The 21,383-nt window shown below is 42.8% G+C and overlaps 1 protein-coding gene across 2 annotated transcripts in view; it reads left to right on the top strand.

The window, feature by feature from the left end:
- The window catches only part of ELP3 (elongator acetyltransferase complex subunit 3), a 194,121-nt gene that overhangs the window by 96,945 nt on the left and 75,793 nt on the right, over positions 1-21,383 (top strand). For both annotated transcript variants that reach the window (XM_068279017.1, XM_068279018.1), the window contains 2 exons: positions 3,398-3,524; positions 14,768-14,961. In XM_068279017.1, the coding sequence (XP_068135118.1) occupies positions 3,398-3,524; positions 14,768-14,961 (321 nt within the window). The remainder of the gene's footprint in view (positions 1-3,397; positions 3,525-14,767; positions 14,962-21,383) is intronic.

Here is a 21,383-nt window from a genome sequence, read left to right on the forward strand (position 1 = left end):
CTATCACAGCTGTAAAAATATTTATGAATTGGCACACAAAAGTCTAAAATACCGAATGCTGTATTTTCCTGACCAGATTTTTTTTACCGAACATGCTTTTATGAATGATAGCCTTTCTGTCTGACTGTGTAAAGGTGGCCACACACCATACCATTTTTTAAATATCTGTTCAATTTAGGAATTGCAATCAATTTTTCTGACTGATTGTAACATTTCAAAAATATGACCAATGTACCACACACCTATGTTCAATTTTACACCAATTATGATAAAAATGATTGGAAACTCTGACTAAATTGCTAGGGTGTGTATATTAATAAATTGACAATCTAACACACACCATACAATCTTTAGAAACATTGAAGAAAAATATCTGGCATTCCGAATAGATAAAAATCGAAGAAAATGGGAAATCCAATCGGATTTTTCAGTCGAATGAAAAAACAACTTTAGATCTTTTCGGGAGATCCGATCGTTTTTATCGAATTGCCGTGAAATCAGATCATTTTATTGTATCGTGTGTGGCCACCTTAAATGGGAGTGAGCATCGGCACAGACTTTTGCCATCGGTGGTCGCCCCAGTAGTAATTGCGCAGTTCAATACCAGATGCGGTGTCAACTTCCCCTAGGCTGGGATGAGTCAATATGGCAAATTGTATGTAAATAACAAGTTGGGATTGTCACTGGACACAGCATGAAGGTGGCAGGACGTAAGTCCTCATTGTGGCTTATTCAGAAACAGAGATCTGAATTTCTCTGTTATAAAAGATGATCAACCACCAGTGATATGTATTAATTCCGGAGGCCATGCTGATTCAGAAAGTCTTATCATATTCACGGTCTAATTGCCACGGAATTATGATATTCCCTCATATTGCGGACTGACTTCTTCCTCTGAGAGTGACTGAACTGGATCAGATAGCAGAGTCTGTCCCCGTCTTATAACAACTCTGCCTGCAGGATTGCCGGGGTTAAAGGTCTGAACACACAGACTGTCAGGGTCCTTACATGCTGATCTCAACTCCAGATCCATCACGGATCCATCTGCTAGCCCAATTGGACCCCAGGCTTATCTTTGGGTTAGTAATTCCAAAAGACATGGTTATTCCAAAGACACTGTAATTCCAAAGACTCTATTCAGATTCTACTTTATTTTCCCTATATACTACTTTAATAATCTCAGTTTATTGACATTTTTCTGTATTAACTTACGCACACTTTTGTTATAAAATAAACTATGAAATTTGTTTGTCTTTCGAACTTGTTCTGAAACGGCTGTTGAACCCGTCCACTCATCCCCTGTTCACATTACCTCCCTTCACCATCCATATGCACCACAGACACAGGTTTGATGTATATTTCCATTGAAATTTGATGTTACTTTGGCAGTAACAGGACAGTGCCCAGTCTGGATCTTGTCATGCAATACATGTGCATGTTCTTTCTTGTTCTTGTGATACCAGAAGCACGTCCTTGTGTGCGTCAGAACAAGCCAGCAGTGCATACAAAAGGTGTATTTGATATTTTGTTTGCTCTTTATTGTGTGGTGGGACCCCTCTGCAAACCGAGTGCCCAACCAACCTTCCTTTATGTACCAAAGTAGTGGTTAGTACTCTTGCCTTGCAGCGCTGAGTCCCTGGTTCAACATCCAGCCAGGTCACTATCTGCAAAGTTTGTATGTTCTCCTGGTGTCTGCGTGGGTTTCCTCTGGGCACTCCGATTTCCTTCCACATCTCAAAAACATACAGATAAGCTAATTGGCTTCCCCCTAAATTGCCCCTATACTATACATACACTACACGATACATACATAGACATATGACTATGGTAGGGAGATTGTGAGCCTCTCTGTGGGACAGTTATGGGACAAGACCGTTTACTCTGTACAGTGCTGCGGAAGATGTCAGCGCTATATAAATACTAAGTCATAATAATATACTATGTCTAGTTAGGTTTGTGAGCCAACCCTTTTTTCTACAGGACTAGCTAGAGTTAAAATTGCATCATCTCATGCTTACGAAAAAGTGGTGGCAGCCTACCCCATCTCTGAACGAGATCACTGATTGTATTGATATACATGCAATTGAAATTGTATTGTGTGTGGACTCGCCAACCAACCCAAATGATTACTTTGTCTACAGTACTGAATGCCTTCAGAATATCCTCAGTGTCTGAGGACTAAATAGCTGTGACAAAGGGAACAGGAATTGGACTGTGCTGGGATGTTAGACTGAATATCAGCATACAGAGGTATACCTTCCAAGGCACTGATAATGGTCCATTGGCTTAATGTGGATATTGGGGTGTTCAGAAACAGTAATGATCGTAATGAGCTAATTACAATTACGCAGAATTTCATGTTAATTTTCGCTTATATGTAATTGCGGTTTGTAAATTCAATTGATTTCGTATAGTTATTCGTAATTTCAACTTTGGCAGTGAATAGCAGAGCCCCCATACATGGTAGTTCCACCAAAATTGCTACATAGGTTAAGGTGAATACTGGGTACAAGTCAGAAAAATAATTTTCCAAAAAGACCTTGTAGTTTTTGAAAAAATCGATGCAAAGAAAAAATGACCGTTTAAAAACATTTTTCTTTGCATATTTAAAAACTACGTCTTTTCGAAAAATTCTTTTTTTTTTATCTTGTACCCAATATTCTCCTTAAAGTGGATCCGAGATGAACTTTTAGTCATTGCATAAGTGTGTTCCTTTCCTATTGTTTATAGGGCATTCTTCAAGCCAAACACTTTTTTATTTTTGTTTTAATACTCCAATTCCCTATAAACTAAACAAGCCACGCCCACAGGTTTTTTAGAGAGCCTTGGCATTTTCAGACAGTAGCAAGGGCCCATGGGAGCTCAGTCTGGGCAGGAGGAGGGGGAGGTATTACTAGCCAGAGATTTCAGAGGCAGAGGGGAGGAGGAGGGGGTATTAGGTTTTTTTTCACAGGCTGGGTGCTGAAGATACAGATAAGCCTGCCTGTGTGTAATGTTTACAAACAACATGGCTGCTGTCATTGTATCACAGGAAGAAATATTCTTATTCTATTGAAGCTGTTTGCAGCTAGATTTGCTGTGTAAACGATCTAAACTTTAGATAAGATATATAGACAAGTTACTTGTTATAGTTAGTTTTTCATCTCGGATCTGCTTTAACATACGTACCAAATTTTTGGTAGCAGTAGCATGTGTGAGGGCTTTGCTATTAACCGCCAAAGTCTGTACTAAATTGCGCAACAAATTACGCAAAATTATGAAATACCATTACATACGAGTTTCCCTGAAAGTTCGCATTACAATTCTGATGCGTAAATACGAATTATGATGCAAAATTTCGGCCCACCCCTGTTCAGGAAGATATTATTTGTGACTGGAAATAAATTCCTTTTTGCAGAGGCCACACGGTGAAAGCGGTCTGCGAATCCTTCCACATGTCCAAAGACGCCGGCTTTAAAGTTGTGTCTCACATGATGCCAGATCTACCAAACATGGGCCTGGAGCGGGATATCGAGCAGTTCATTGTAAGTTACCAGATCTGTATATCGTTGCTTGCTGTTGTTATTATCATTTTGCCACAGCTAGGAGCCCCACAGTGAACGTGTTATTAGGAAGATTCAGGAATGAAAGGACACCTGACCCCAGTCAAAGCTACCTAAGGTAAGCACAGAGGTATGTTCATGCTGCATCCCCATACACTGTGTGATGTCTGTTTCTCTCCTCTTTTCCCCCGCTCCCTGTAATCACTCCTTGACTTTCAAACAGGAAGAGGCAGGCTTGCTGCAATGTCCCCACCTAGCACCCTCCTCTTCCCCACCCATTCACTCCCCTTAAAGAGACCCTGTATCAAAAAAAAGTCCCCTGAGGGGTACTCACCTCGGGAGGGGGAACCCTCAGGATTCCAATGTAGCTGCAGGCAGTCCAGCGCTGGCTCCCCTGAAGTCTCCCGCAATCCTCCCTCGACAAGCCTGACAAGGCTTGATATATTTACCTTCCCTGGCTCCAGCGGGGGCGCTGTTGTGGCTGTCAGCACGAAAATAGGCGATTCCAGTTGGGTCTGCTCTACTGCGTAGGTGCAGGCAGTGTACGCCTTTGCAGTAGAGCGAACCTGACTGGAATCGTCTATTTCCGAGACCCGAGCCTTAACTTAGGCTTTACAGAGGCCCTGTAGTGACATATAGTAGAATGCAGTAAATTTTTCAGGATACCCACTTTTATGGTAATTGTCCTGGTTTCAGCATCAAAAACCTTTCCTATATGTGTATATTGGTATGTAACCTCACCCTTCCAGGGATTAGGGGTCATCAATGAGATGCAAACATTTCCGCGCTCAAGCAGGATTATGTATATTTCTATGCAAATATATGCAGCTTAAAAATGGACCAATCAGTTTAAACCTGGGTGGGACTTGATTGGTCTATTTTCAAGCTGCATTTACATAGATTTACATAGATGTAACAAACATTTACATCATCCTGCATGAACTCTGAGATATTTGCATCTCATTAATCATCCCTATCAGTGATTTCACAGCTATGTGGAATTCTCCTCTCAGAGAAATCTGGGAGACCTGATAAATGTTTTATTCGCTTTAGAACTGTTAGTAAACAAACGCAGAGATGTACCTGTCAGGACTAAGGACGTCACCATGTGATACATTTCTGAATGTAAATCTGGGTGAGTAAAGATTTTACAATGGGCAAACACTGATTAATCTATAAATTAATATTGTAAACAATTATCAATATTATTCATTGCTTTACCTCCACTACAGTTCTCCTATAAGCAGCTGGACATTGTTTTCTCCCCCCCCCCCATACTGGCACATCTTGTGAATGGCGTCATTTGTTGCCTGTAGAGTGTAATAGATCAGATAGCGGGACAAGAGCACATTGTTTATTGCAGATTAGAAGTTATAGCCAGTGTTTACGGGCATCTCGAGTGTCATTGCGTTTCCTTCCTGTAATTCTGGTGACTCAGCAGCCCCTGTGGTCGCCGGCCTGTCCCCCCCTTCCCCGCCAGTCAATGGCCATTTAAACCGTGAGTAACGGTGGTGGTACCACAGATAAGGTAATTGAAGTAATGGGTTTCATAAATCACAGCCTGCCTCAGACACAATTAATGGCATTCTCTCCACGGAGCTGACACCTCCTTCCCCACCAGTAGATAAACTCAGAGTGTTGTGTCGTGTAGAGAGAAGCGTGTGGTGACACCCAGGGTCTGATGGGCAGGAGGGGGACACGCTCATTAATCACACTTCCTGTGGAGGATTCCAGACACAGTCAGTGCTACTTCAAGGGGATTCTTATTGTATTTTCCAGCATGACCTTAAAGTGGATCCGAGATGAACTTTTATACGTTGCATAATTGTTTTCCTTACATATACAGTGATGTGAAAGACTATTTGCCCCCTTCCTGATTTCTTATTCTTTTGCATGTTTGTCACACTTAAAGGATACCCGAACTGACATGTGACATGATGAGATAGACATGTGTATGTACAGTGCGTAGCACACAAATAACTATGCTGTGTAACTTTTTTCTTTCTCTGCCTGAAAGAGTTAAATATCAGGTATGCAAGTGGCTGACTCAGTCCTGACTCAGACAGGAAGTGACTACAGTGTGACCATCACTGATAAGAAATTCAAACTATAAAACACTTTCCTAGAAGAAAATGGCTTCTGAGAGCAAGAAAGAGGTAAAAAAAAGGGGGAATTTCTTATCAGTGAGCGTCACACTGTAGTCACTTCCTGTCTGAGACAGTACTGAGTCGGCCACTTGCATACCTGATATTTAACTCTTTCAGGCAGAGAAAGAAAAAAAGTTACACAGCATAGTTATTTGTATGCTAGGCACTGTACATACACATGTCCATCTCATCATGTCACATGTCAGTTCGGGTATCCTTTAAATGTCTCTGCTCATCAAAAACCGTTAAGTATTAGTCAAAGATAACATAATTGAACACAAAATGCAGTTTTAAATGATGGTTTTTATTATTTAGTGAGAAAAAAAACTCAAAACCTACATGGCCCTGTGTGAAAAAGTAATTGCCCCCTGAACCTAATAACTAGTTGGGCCACCCTTAGCAGTAATAACTGCAATCAAGCGTTTGCGATAACTTGCAACGAGTCTTTTACAGCGCTCTGGAGGAATTTTGTCCCACTCATCTTTGCAGAATTGTTGTAATTCAGCTTTATTTGAGGGTTTTCTAGCGTGAACCGCCTTTTTAAGGTCATGCCACAACATCTCAATAGGATTCAGGTCAGGACTTTGACTAGGCCACTCCAAAGTCTTTATTTTGTTTTTCTTCAGCCATTCAGAGGTGAATTTGCTGGTGTGTTTTGGGTCATTGTCCTGCTGCAGCACCCAAGATCGCTTCAGCTTGAGTTGACGAACAGATAGCCGGACATTCTCCTTCAGGATTTTTTGGTAGACAGTAGAATTCATGGTTCCATCTATCACAGCAAGCCTTCCAGGTCCTGAAGCAGAAAAACAACCCCAGACCATCCCACTACCACCACCATATTATACTGTTGGTGTGATGTTCTTTTGCTGAAATGCTGTGTTACTTTTTACACCAGATGTAACGGGACACGCACCTTCCAAAAAGTTCAACTTTTGTCTCGTCGGTCCACAAAAGTCTCGTCGATTTCCCAAAAGTCTTGGCAATCATTGAAATGTTGTTTAGCAAAATTGAGATGAGCATTAATGTTGTTTTTGCTTAAAATTGGTTTGCGCCTTGGATATCTGCCATGCAGGCTGTATTTGCATAGTCTCTTTCTTATGGTGGAGTCGTGAACACTGACCTTAATTGAGGCAAGTGAGGCCTGCAGTTCTTTAGATGTTGTCCTGGGGTCTTTTGTGGCCTCTCGGATGAGTTTTCTCTGCGCTCTTGGGGTAATTTTGGTCGGCCGGCCACTCCTGGGAAGGTTCATCACTGTTCCATGTTTTTGCCATTTGTGGATAATGGCTCTCACTGTGGTTCGCTGGAGTCCCAAAGCTTTAGAAATGGATTTATAACCTTTACCAGACTGATAGATCTCAATTACTTTTGTTCTTATTTGTTCCTGAATTTCTTTGGATCTTAGCATGATGTCTAGCTTTTGAGGTGCTTTTGGTCTACTTCTCTGTGTCAGATAGCTCCTATTTAAGTGATTTCTTGATTGAAACAGGTGTGGCAGTAATCAGGCCTGGGGGTGACTACAGAAATTGAACTCAGGTGTGATAAACCACAGTTAAGTTATTTTTTAACAAGGGGGGCAATCAATTTTTCACACAGTGCTATGTAGATTTGGAGGTTTTTTTTCTCACTAATAAAAAACATCATTTAAAACTACATTTTGTGTTCAATTATGTTATCTTTGACTAATAGTTAACGGTTTTTGATGAGCAGAAACATTTGAGTGTGACAAACATGCAAAAGAATAAGAAATCAGGAAGGGGGCAAATAGTTTTTTACATCACTGTAGGTTATAGGGCATTCCTCAAGTCAAATACTTTTTTGTTGTTTTAGTTCTCTAATTCCCTATAAACTAAACAAGCCTCGCCCACAGCTTCTCCAAAACGCCAAGGTACTCAGACCCTTGTAGCAAGGGCTTATGGGAGCTCAGTCTGGGCAGGAGGAGGAGGAGGTTACTAGCCAGAGATTTCAGAGGCAGAGGGGAGGGGGGAGTGAATTTTGCACAGGCTGAGGGGTGGATATGCAGTTGCAGATTACTTGTGTAATGAGGACAATGCATTTCACAGGTCTCAGCCTTCTTCTTCAGATCGATTTAAGTGCCTTTAAAATATGGTCACAAGCATGGACGCCAGGTTTGCTTTAAGTTCACATACATATGTTTTCACATTTTCCTTTAGAATTCTGATATAGTTCAGAATTCATGGTTCCATCACTATCAGTAAGGGCCAGGAACATGGCATTCAAAGAGTCTGAAGCCCCCCCAAAATATCTGTTTTTACTGGCTATTTATGTTAAGCAGTAAGATCCTAGCTGAAATGCAGCATCCCCGCGGCAGAACGAGATATTTATACCCCCAAAACCCCGGGGCAAAATTCCACAACTTTCCAGGTTGTGGATTTTGTTTCCTGGTCCACCTTTCCTGAGAAGGGCAGGGAGAGGCAGAGATTGAAGCGAGCAGAGGCAGAGCTACTGTGCAAAGCTCTGCCTCTACCCGGAAGGAGCCCCGAATTTTGCCCCAGGGATTTCAGGGATATAAATACATCATTCTACCACGGGAATGCGGCGTTTCAGCTAGGATCTTATTGCTTAACATAAATGGCCAGTAAAAAGAGGTATTTTGGGGGCTTCAAATGCTCTGACTTAAAGAGAAACAGTAACCAAGAATTGAACTTTATCCCAATCAGTAGCTGATACCCCCTTTTACATGAGAAATCTATTCCTTTTCTCAAACAGATCATCAGGGGGCTCTGTATGGCTGATATTGTGGTAAAATCCCTCCCACAGTGTGATGTCAGCGCTTCACAGTACTGAGGTCCTGACATCACACTGTGGGAGCCTTGTTGCATTGTGGGAAATAACAGCTGTTTCCAACTGCCAAAAATGCAAACAGCCTCTCCTTCCTGTGACATCACCTGCCAGCAGTAAAAATGTCACCATGTGATAAATGTCAGAATGTAAATCAGGGAGAGGAAAGATTTTACATTGAGGAAATACTGACTAAATCATTTATACATAATTACATTATTTTCACTGGAGTTCCTCTTTAAGTGGAACTTTCCATGCAAAAAAATGTGCCTAGGCTGTGGTTACTGTGAGGAGGAAGAAACCTCTACACATTACTTGTTATTGCAACTGAAGTTAGAGTCCTTCTTTAACTTCCTGCGTGATAGGCAATGACAGTATTCTCCCGGGTGTGTTTGTCACCTCCAGCGCCGGCACGCGCTGATGTCTTTGATAGGTAATCAGGCTCGCGGTTAGGAAAAAGATGGTACTTAATGTAAGCACAAGTACATAGACTATTTCCTGGGAGATGAATTATTACAGCTTCAGCAGCTTGTCCGGCGTGGATTGATGTCCTCCTACATGCGGCAGCTCTGCAGAGATCTCCAGCCTGAGGTGTAAAATACACGGAGGCAGCAGACTCCCAGACTGTAACGTCTCTTCCTTCCTGGACTGCAGAGTGACAGCCGTCCCCCCAATCAGAGCGGCCGCTGCTGCCGCCACCCCCGCCCTGTCATCCGTCTGACACTGGTCATCATTTTTATAAATTGATCTGTCATGAGATTGTAAGGACATATCCCTCGTGTCATCCCAACAGCGTATTTTATTTCACTTATTTATTTTTTGCTTGAGATGTTACTTCTCAGTTACGGAATGTGGAATGTGCGTCATCCTCTCGAAGGGAAAATATAATACTTATATAGATCTATTCATTCATGTTTGCATCACTTGGTTTTGCATGAACATTAATTGCATTTTATTTTAATCAGCAACATTTGAGTGATTAGGAATAAATGTTTTCTAAATGTTCTGTCTGTTGATTTGATTGGCAAGTTTTGCACCAATCAAATCACCCCCTGATCACTTCTATACAAATTGATCAGAAAAGCAACCGGAAAAAAGATCGGACCTGCAGGAAAATCTATCGAACCATCTATCTGCAGAAAAAACTCAGTGTGTATTCCCATCATTACACCTGCACAAGTTAAGGTGGTGTCCTACTTTACGTAAAAAAAAAAAAATCACTAAGCAGTGTCTTATTTTGGGAGATGGGAAGTAAGGCCTTGTTCACACCTTGGGTGTTTTGCGTTTTTTTTTTAAGTGCTGGCCCTAAAAGCGCTTGTGCATTTCCAAAGTCTCCCTACCAATTGACCCATCAGTTGTTCTTCTTGGGAACAAACCGTCTAAGTTTAACCATACCACTCACAGATTATTCCAGCATGCCTTCGCTCTCGGGAAACGACATTTGGCTTCCCATTGGAAGTCTCCCTCTCTATCGCCGGAAACTGTATTTTCAGATTTGAACTCTGACATGTTGTCTGCACATATCATGGCAAAGATTCAGGACAACCTACAAAATTTTTTCAAAACCTGGAATGATTGGATAGAATGGCAGGATAATAATGGCCTTACTTATGTTCTTCACTCGTTTTAACTGTAATCCTCTGGCACGGCACGACATGGCATATATAGGTTGGCCGCCTGGGGTATATAGGTCCCTCCTGTCACATTTTTCCTTCTTCATGAGATGAGCTTTCACCTCATAAGTGGCTTATGAGAAAGCCTCCTCCTCCCCATATCCCTTCCCCACCCCACATCAGTGACCCATTGGCATGTTGTGCTCTGCACCCATGGGTCCTCTATGCCTGTTTATAATCTATGTTACCTTCCCTTTTTTCCCTCCCATCCTCCCTGTAGTCATATATTATATAAAATGTGTTTTCTCTTATTGTTTTCATGAATGTTTCATAACTTTGCAACCATTGATGCTGTCTCTTAAGCTACTCCTCCTGCGTGGAGAAATTTCTTGTGCTGTGAAATGTTCATGTATTTGCGTTTTTACTCTAATAAACACCCTTGAAACGAAAAGCGCTTGTGCAATGATTACCTATGTTCACATCTGAGCGGTTCGTTTCCGATCCGCTCACCAAAGCGCTGCCTGTACCATTTTTGGGGTGATTTCCCTATAATGTCAGGTATAGGGAAATCGCAAGACACTTGAAAAAGCGTTTGATAATAGCGATTTCACCAGCGCTTTTAAGAATAAATACATTGTATTTACCGGTATTCTTTTCCAGGTCAAAGCGTTCACTTCCTGACTTGCGCCAGGAAGTGAAAAAACATATCGCTCTGCAAAAGCGTTTTGAAAAGCGCTTTCTACAAAATCACAGCGCACAGTTAAGCGACAGGAGGGGGAAAAACTTGCAAAAAAGCGAAAATTGCTGCCATCAGTGATTTCGATTTTAGATATGAAGAAAGCTTCAGAGATGGAAGAGGGAGGGATAGGGATTGGAGGCAGGAAGAACTGAAATAAGAATGGGGGGGGGGATAGTTGGAAGAGGGGGAGGGATGAAAGAGGGATGGGAGGGAAAAAGTGATGAAAAAAGGGTGGCGGGTGAAAGAGGGGGGAAAGAAGGGGGGGGGGGGATAAAAGAAAGCAGGTTGTTAGAAAGGAATGAAAGAGGGATGGTGGGGTACAGATGAAAGAAAAAGGGTGAGAAAGAGACATGTAAGAAGGAGGGTGGGGGTGGAAGGGAAGAAAGAGGGATGGGGACAAAGATGAAAGAAAGCGGGTGGGAGGGGTAAAATAGGGGGGGGGGGGGGAATGAGGAAAGAAATGGATGAATGAAGGAGGGGGAGAAAGGGGCCAAAGAAGGAACGTAGGAGGGAGTTGGAAAGAAATCGCACATAAAATGAAAGCGTCCCAATGTGAATATAGAAGCTGTCGGTTTGGGTGGTCAGCAGTGTCTGTATGTATAACGGTGGGTACTGATGCTGCTGAAATATAATCCGTTTGTAGCATGCAGAATAGGTGATCTGACCGCAGCCCCATAGCCTGTGCAGAGTGTATGAGGAGGGACGGCAGCCCACCCTGTGTGGCAAACGCAAACTTTCACCCTCTCACTATAGTTTGTCTATGAAGCCTCACAGCTGACAGGCACATTAACTGCAGTCACAGGATGATAAATGACCCATTTATGATCCGGGGATATCAGCAGGAACCTTCCTATATGTGGATGCCTCCATCTGCCCTCACAGTGAGCAAATTCTGAGGACTACTAAACCATAGAGAATAAAGTTATTACTGAGTCCCAACTGTCACTGCAGCGCTTACGCAGGAAATGGGATGTGTCACAACTAGACAACTGTCACTGCAGCGCTTACGCAGGAAATGGGATGTGTCACAACTAGACAACTGTCACTGCAGCGCTTACACAGGAAATGGGATGTGTCACAACTAGACAACTGTCACTGCAGCGCTTGCACAGGAAATGGGATGTGTCACAACTAGACAACTGTCACTGCAGCGCTTGCACAGGAAATGGGATGTGTCACAACTAGACAACTGTCACTGCAGCGCTTGCACAGGAAATGGGATGTGTCACAACTAGACAACTGTCACTGCAGCGCTTGCACAGGAAATGGGATGTGTCACAACTAGACAACTGTCACTGCAGCGCTTGCACAGGAAATGGGATGTGTCACAACTAGACAACTGTCACTGCAGCGCTTGCACAGGAAATGGGATGTGTTACAACTAGACAACTGTCACTGCAGCGCTTACACAGGAAATGGGATGTGTCACAACTAGACAACTGTCACTGCAGCGCTTGCACAGGAAATGGGATGTGTCACAACTAGACAACTGTCACTGCAGCGCTTGCACAGGAAATGGGATGTGTCACAACTAGACAGCTGTCACTGCAGCGCTTGCACAGGAGATGGGATGTGTCACAACTAGACAACTGTCACTGAAGCGCTTGCACAGGAAATGGGATGTGTCACAACTAGACAACTGTCACTGCAGCGCTTGCACAGGAAATGGGATGTGTCACAACTAGACAACTGTCACTGCAGCGCTTCCACAGGAAATGGGATTTGTCACAACTAGACAACTGTCACTGCAGCGCTTCCACAGGAAATGGGATGTGTTACAACTAGACAACTGTCACTGCAGCGCTTCCACAGGAAATGGGATGTGTTACAACTAGACAACTGTCACTGCAGCGCTTCCACAGGAAATGGGATGTGTTACAACTAGACAACTGTCACTGCAGTGCTTACGCAGGAAATGGGATGTGTCACAACTAGACAACTGTCACTGCAGCGCTTGCACAGAAAATGGGATGTGTCACAACCAGACAACTGTCACTGCAGCGCTTACGCAGGAAATGGGATGTGTCACAACTAGACAACTGTCACTGCAGCGCTTCCACAGGAAATGGGATGTGTTACAACTAGACAACTGTCACTGCAGCGCTTCCACAGGAAATGGGATGTGTTACAACTAGACAACTGTCACTGCAGCGCTTCCACAGGAAATGGGATGTGTTACAACTAGACAACTGTCTTAAAATGTCATCTTTTTTAACTTTATCTTGTCTTGACAAATGGCATTGTCATCAAATTTCATCTTTAGATTGTAAGCTCAGAAGGACAGGGCTCTCTCACCCTTCTGTGTCTTGGGATTTGTTACACATTTATTCATATTCATTTTGTAACTGTCATTACCATTTGTACCAGTTGTGTATTTTGTATATTGGTGTACACCATTGTCTGTATTATTATATACCCCATGTTTTGTTTCTTACTTTGTACAGTGCCATGGAATATGCTGGTGCTTCATAAAGCAATAATAATAATAATAAAATGAACAGCTAAAACAACCTGACTTGTTTTCAAGGGTTAAAACTCATGCTTTAAGCGTCGTACGTACGCCTGACTTAAAGAGAAACCGTAACCAAGAATTGAACTTCATCCCAATCAACAGCTGATACCCCCTTTCCCATGAGAAATCATTTCATTTTCTCAAACGGATCATCAGGTGGCTCTGTATGGCAAATATTGTGGTGAAACCCCCTCCCACAGTGTGATGTCCGGACCATAGTCCTGACAGTTTCCTGTCTGTGAACCTCATTGCATTGTGGGAAATAGCTGTGTACAGCTTTTTCTAACTGCCAAAAAAAGCAAGCAGCATTTCCTTCCGCTGACATCACCTGCCAGCAGTAAAAATGTCACCATGTGATATATGTTAGAATGTAAATCAAGGAGAGGAAAGCTTTTACAATGGGCAAACACTGACTAAATCATTTATACATAATTATTTTAAAATGAAGCACTTTTTTTATTACATTATTTTCACTAGAATTCCTCTTTAAGTCAGCTGAGGCAGCCGATAACGACCACCTCTGCCGACAATCGTGTGTGTACGGTACCAGATGACCCCCGACGCCCAACTTGTGAGCGATCCGCCAGGTGGATCAACCAGACCCCAGCGACACCAATTCCCTTCACCTATCCCATTGTTTGCTTCCCCACCCACCGCGTGATGTCACACATGGGCCGCTCATCATCCCTCTGTCCCCGCCCCCTGCATAGCAGCACAGCGCGTCATCAGCTACACAGCTGACGCGAGTGTTTGCACCCCTGAACAGCGTTGTCGCCCAATGGGTTCAGCACCTGATCCCCTAAGGGCGACATCAGTTGGGCATGTGTATGGGCCCTAACACTTCATTTAGCTGCTAATTGATAAGCTTGCCATTGCAGAGCCAGATGTGTATACACTGTGTAAACAAGGCAGAAAATCTGCTGTATACAGGGAGGACGCAGAGAACTGTATCTCCTTTATTAGCTCTCTAATTACTTTTTAGGAGTACATCTGATATTTTGTCCTGCAGTGGGCAATGATATCGGTCAGCTTCAGAGAGGTGCAAATTTGCAAACCAAAAGACATGAAAGCAGTCTCATAGTGATTCATAGTCTTTTTTTTTTTTTTTTTTTTTTTTACTCTGTTTTTGGGAGACAATACAACTTTACCAATACCACTATATTTCTAATGATTAAAAATGAATTTTACATTGATTCAAATGGATATGCAGGTAACCTGCAGAAACTGCATGAAGAGCAATACACGGCTCAGACCGAGATTTTCAAAGCCAAAAAAAAAAAAAAGAAAAAAACATTCGGGATGCCTGGAAAATTCTTTAGAACTAGTTCTAGAGATACAACTACTCCTCTCATAAGTTTATTTTCAGTTCAGGTTCGTTAGGTTCTCAGTGTCTCAAATCTCCTTTTGTTTCTCAGGAATTTTTCGAGAACCCGGCCTTCCGGCCCGATGGGATGAAGCTTTACCCCACCCTGGTTATCCGTGGCACTGGTCTGTACGAACTCTGGAAGACCGGAAGATACCGCAGTTACTCCCCAAGCACATTGGTGGATTTGGTTGCGAGAATCCTGGCTTTGGTCCCACCATGGACACGAGTTTATCGAGTGCAGAGGTAACAATGTGTGTCAATTCATGTCCATAGCAAAACTGAGATAATCAGATACTAAAAAAAAAATGTTATGGGTAACTTTTCTTCACACCCCCATGAATGGTCAGAAAGTCTGAGGTCATCTCCTGCTAAGGCCAACAGGTCTCTAAAGCTGCCAAGAAGTTTAAAGTGTGTGTGTGTAGTTCATGGGGTATAGTACTGTACCGGCTAGGCCTATTTTTAACATCATCTCAAGCAATCAGACAGCACACTTATCCAACATCATCCTATGCATATCTACTGTGTGTGTGTGTGTGTATATCTATCTATCTATATATATATATATATATATATATATATATATATATATATATATATATATATATATATATATATATATATATATATATATATATATATATATATATATATAATAAGCTGACCTAAGCCCGTTTAAAAACTGGCTCTAGGTCTTTCACCGCAGCGCACGCGACCCGCGCACTCGCCCGCCCCCTCGGCCGGTCCGCCTCCTGCCCCGTCTTGCGTCAGGTCCCAATGGCTGTGTCGGTGCAGGACATGCGCAGTATTATTATTATTATTTTTTTTTATTTATATAGCGCCAACATATTCCGCAGCGCTTTACAAAGCACAATAAGACGAAAAGGGGAACATAGATACAACTAACAAATGTACAGCAGAGTTCCAAGCAGCACAAATATTGTTACAAAGCAGTAAACATTAGGAGGATGACCCTGCCCTTGCGAGCTTACACTCTAATGGGTTGTGGGGGACACACTAGGTAAGGGGGTGGAGGATGGATGAGGCAGTGACCCTTTGCCTCTGATTACAATGTGACAGATAAGGGCTATAGAATGTTATAAGCTTGTCTGAAAAGGTGTGTTTTAAGAGTGCGTTTGAAGATGCCCAGGTTTGGAGCATAACGTACAGGCTGTGGAAGAGAGTTCCAGATAAGGGATGATGCTTGTATAAAGTCCTGGATGCGAGCATGTGAGGAGATGATCAGGTGATCAGCTTAGAGGCCAGGAGAATTTCTTGGGAGGAGCGAAGGTTGCGGGAGGGACAATATCTTGAGATTAGTGATGAGATGTATGGAGACAACTAGTGGAGGGCTTTGTATGTTAGAGTCAGGAGTTTGAACTGGATCCTCTGGGTAATAAGTAACCAGTGGAGAGAGCGGCACAGTGGGGCTGCATCAGAAGAGCGTGTGGAAAGGTGAATGAGGCGGGCTGCTGAATTTAGAAGGGATTGGAGAGGTGCTAGCCTGTTTTTTGGTAGACCACAGAGCAGGGTGTTGCAGTAGTCTAGGCGGGAGATGATTAAGGCATGAACAAGCATTTTGGTGGCCTCTTGTGTGAGGAAGTGACGGATACGGAATATATTTTTGAGCTGGAAATAGCAGGTGGTGGTTAATGAGGCAATGTGAGGTTTAAAGGAGAGCTCTGAGTCAAGTATAACCCCCAAGCTGCGGGCCTTAGTGGTTGAGGTTATTGGGGTGTTATCTACAGTTATGGTTGCAATTGGTGGGGGTGTAGTTAGCGATGGTGGAAAAATCACAATTTCTGTTTTAGTCATGTTGAGTTTGAGGAAGCGGGAGGACATGAATGCAGAAACGGCACGTAGACAGTCGGGGACTCTAGATAGTAGTTATGACAGATCAGGAGCTGAGAGATAGATTTGGGTGTCATCCGCATAGAGGTGATACTGGAAGCCAAAAGAGTTAATTAGTTGTCCCAGGCCACAAGTGTAGATTGAGAAAAGAAGTGTCCCAAGAACAGAGCCTTGAGGTACACCAACAGACAGTGGGTGTGGGGAGGAAATGGTGTTAGAGAAGGATACAGTGTAAGAGCGTCCAGAGAGATAAGAGGAGATCCAGGAATGTGCTTGTCCCTTGATTCCTAAAGATGACAGTGTCTGCAGGAGCAGAGCATGATCAACGGTGTCAAAGGCAGAGGAAAGGTCAAGGAGTATTAGAATGGAGAACTGGCCTTTGGATTTAGCTACCAGTAGGTCATTAGCAACTTTCGTGAGGACAGTTTCAGTGGAATGGTGTGTGCGGAATCCAGATTGAAAAGGGTCACGTAATGAGTTGGTAGAGAGAAAGGCAGACAATTCTGAATAGATGTGACGTTCCAGCAGTTTAGAAGCAATGGGGAGGAGTGAGACAGGACGGTAATTGGATAGAGAAGTTGGATCAAGAGTGGGTTTTTTGATAAGTGGTGTGATGATAGCTTGTTTGAATAAGGAAGGAAAAGTGCCAGTGGAGATAGAAAGGTTGAATAGAGTTGTTAGAGCGGGTTTAAAGGAGGAGGACAACTGGGGGATTAGATGAGAGGGAGCGCAAAAACACAGGGACAGGATGCAGGGTCACTTGTATTTTATACACACACACACACACGGGTCCTTCTAAAAAAATTAGCATATTGTGATAAAGTTCATTATTTTCTGTAATGTACTGATAAACATTAGACTTTCATATATTTTAGATTCATTACACACAACTGAAGTAGTTCAAGCCTTTTATTGGTTTAATATTGATGATTTTGGCATACAGCTCATGAAAACCCAAAATTCCTATCTCAAAAAATTAGCATATTTCATCCGACCAATAAAAGAAAAGTGTTTTTAAAACGGAGTCAACCTTCAAATAATTATGTTCAGTTATGCACTCAATACTTGGTCGGGAATCCTTTTGCAGAAATGACTGCTTCAATGAGGCGTGGCATGGAGGCAATCAGCCTGTGGCACTGCTCAGGTGTTATGAAGGCCCAGGGTGCTTCGATAGCGGCCTTAAAGGAATACTATCGATACCCAAGTGTTCTAAAATGACAGTGTGCAAATAATGTCTAAGTAGCTGTGTAAACATTTTCCTACTTTTCATGTTAAATATCAGAGGCAAAAACTGTAATTTATTGAGGGTAGGATTTAGCTATATTGGGACAAATCAATTGCAGAAGGGGTGTCTGCTTCAATGCACAGCCAGAGTTGCATATCAGACTACATAAAGCAAATATCAAACATATCAAACTCTGAAAGCAAAAACAGTATGAAAAAGCTGTGACAATTAGTTACATTTCCTCTGCTCTCTTCAGACACGTCAGTCAGAAACACAGGACACAGAAGCTGCAGGTGTTGGGAGCTCTCTTCTCTGTCACACATAGCTACACATAGAGTTCACTGATCAAGTGTGAGGGGAATTTCCCCTCTCCTCATGGCTCAGTCAGCCCTCAGTTTTGGCGTCAGTAAAGTTTGAAAGTATTTTGCTAACAGTAAACAAAGAAGCTGCTACTAAAATGTATACACCAGTACTTAGCAGCACTTTCCAAACAATTCCTGTGCCAATTGAAAAAAATATGTGAATCGATAGTATTCCTTTAAGCTCATCCAGAGTGTTGGGTCTTGCGTCTCTCAACTTTCTCTTTACAATATCCCACAGATTCTCTATGGGGTTCAGGTCAGGAGAGTTGGCAGGCCAATTGAGCACAGTAATGCCATGGTCAGTAAACCATTTACCAGTGGTTTTGGCGCAGTGAGCAGGTGCCAGATCGTGCTGAAAAATGAAGTCTTCATCTCCATAAAGCTTTTCAGCAGATGGAAGCATAAAGTGCACCAAAATCTCCTGATGGCTAGCTGCATTGACCCCGCCCATGATAAAACACAGTGGACCAACACCAGCAGCTGACATGGCACCCCAGACCATCACTGACTGTGGGTACTTGACACTGGACTTCAGGCATTTTGGCATTTCCCTCTCCCCAGTCTTCCTCCAGACTCTGGCACCTTGATTTCTGAATGACATGCGAAAGTTGCTTTCATCCGAAAAAAAAGTACATTGGACCACTGAGCAACAGTCCAGTGCTGCTTTTCTGTAGCCCCACAGACTTCTCACTGAGGTGCCTTGATACAGCACTCTGAGAACAGCCTATTCGTTCAGAAATTTCTTTCTGTGTCTTACCCTCTTGCTTGAGGGTGTCAATGATGGCCTTCTGGACAGCAGTCAGGTCGGCAGTCTTACCCACGATTGCGGTTTTGAGTAATGAACCAGGCTGGGAGTTTTTAAAAGCCTCAGGAATCTTTTGCAGGTGTTTAGAGTTAATTCGTTGATTCAGATGATTAGGTTAATAGCTTGTTTAGAGAACCTTTTCATGATATGCTAATTTTTTGAGATAGGAATTTTGGGTTTTCATGAGCTGTATGCCAAAATTATCAATATTCAAACAATAAAAGGCTTGAACTACTTCAGTTGTGTGTAATGATTCTAAAATATATGAAAGTCTAATGTTTATCAGTACATTACAGAAAATAATGAACTTTATCACAATATGCACATTTTTTGAGACGGACATATATATATATATATATATATATATATATATATATATATTATGCACAGCAGGGCCGGATTTACAGCTCAGGAGCTTAAAGGCACAGCAGATGTGGTGCCCTAAACTCTGCCACTCATCATGAGCCCAACCCCAAGTCACACCCCCTTTCACAGGAAATACAATAATTTAAGGTAATGCAGATATTGCCAAAGATAAGTAGAGTATACCAACAATGTGCAGATATTACCAATGACATGGAGAATTTACCAAATACAGTGTGATGCGAAAGTTTGGGCAACCTTGTTAATCATCACGATTGTCCTGTATAAATCGTTGGTTGTTACGATAAAAAATGTCAGATAAATATATCATATAGGAGACACACACCGTGATATTTGAGAAGTGAAATTAAGTTTATTGGATTTATAGAAAGTGTGCAATAATGGTTTAAACAAAATTAGGCAGGTGCAATCATTTTATTGATTCCAAAACCTTTAGAACTAATTATTTGAAATCAAATTGGCTTGGTAAGCTCAGTGACCCCTGACCTACATAGACAGGTGAATCCAATTATGAGAAAGCATATTTAAGGGGGGTCAATTGAAAGTGTCCCTCCTCTTTTAATTTTCTCTGAAGAGTAGCAACATGGGGGTCTCAAAACCACTCTCAAATGACCTGAAGACAAAGATTGTTCACCATCATGGTTTAGGGGAAGGATACAGAAAGCTGTCTCAGAGATTTCAGCTGTCTGTTTCCACAGTTAGCAACATATTAAGGAAATGGAAGACCACAGGCTTGGTTCAAGTTAAGGCTTGAAGTGGCAGACCAAGAAAAATCTCGGATAGATGGAAGAGACAAATGGTGAGAACAGTCAGTCAACCCACAGACCAGCACCAAAGTCCTACAACATCATTTTGCGGCAGATGGAATCACTGTGCATCGTTCAACCATTTGGCGCACTTTACACAAGGAGATGCTGTATGCGAGAGTGATGCAGAGGAAGCCTTTTCTCCACCCACAGCACAAACAGAGCCGCTTGAGGTATGCTAAAGCACATTTGGACAAGCCAGCTTCATTTTGGAATAAGGTGCTGCGGACTGATGGAACTAAAATTGAGTTATTTGGGAATAACACGGGGCGTTATGCATGGAGGAAAAAGAACACAGAATTCCAAGAAAAACACCTGGTACTTACAGTAAAATATGGTGGTGGTTCCATCATTCTGTGGGGCTGTGTGGCCAGTGCAAGGACTGGTAATCCTGAAAAGTTGAGGGACGCATGGATTCCACTCAATATCGGCAGATTCTGGAGACCAATGTCCAGGAATCAGTGACAAAGCTGAAGCTGCGCCGGGGCTGTGATCTTTCAACAAGACAATGACCCTAAACACTGCTCAAAATCCACCAAGGCATTCATGCAGAGGAACAAGTACAACGTTCTGGAATAGCCATCTCAGTCCCCAGACCTGAATATAATTAAAAATCTGTGGTGTGAGTTAAAGAGAGCTGTCCATGCTCGGAAGCCATCAAACCTTAACCTCCCTGGCGGTACGCAGGTTTAGAGGCTGCATCCGTGGGAGGATTTTTTAAAATAAAAATTTCGCTATATGCCTAAGCTAGCACTTTGCTAGCTAATTATGTCCCCCAAGCCCCCTGGCAACCAACTAAACCCCCTGATCGCCGCCAGTAATATTTACCCCTCCGCGATCCCGCGAGAGCCGCAGCTTCACGATCCAGCTTCACTGTCACTATGGCGACGATCGGACATGACGTCATTGAAGTCATGCGCAGTCCCGATCCTCCCCATAGTGAAGCCTGGAGCTGATTGGGAGGCTGCGCCATCTCGGGATCCCTTAAGGGTACGTATTACGGCGGTGATCGGAGGCAATCGGTGGGGACCAGAGGCACTTGGGGGACATAATTAGCTAGCGAAATGCTAGCTGAAGCCTATTGCACAATTTATATGTTAAAAAATCCTCCCGGGGCCATGCGGTCCCCTGCGGCGGCTAGCCCGACACTGTGTCAGGCTTACTGCCAGGGAGGTTAATGAACTAGAGATGTTTTGTAAAGGGGAATAGTCCAAAATACCCTCAACCAGAATCCA

This window comes from Hyperolius riggenbachi, chromosome 4 (assembly GCF_040937935.1).
Source record: "Hyperolius riggenbachi isolate aHypRig1 chromosome 4, aHypRig1.pri, whole genome shotgun sequence".
NCBI classification, from domain to species: domain Eukaryota; kingdom Metazoa; phylum Chordata; class Amphibia; order Anura; family Hyperoliidae; genus Hyperolius; species Hyperolius riggenbachi.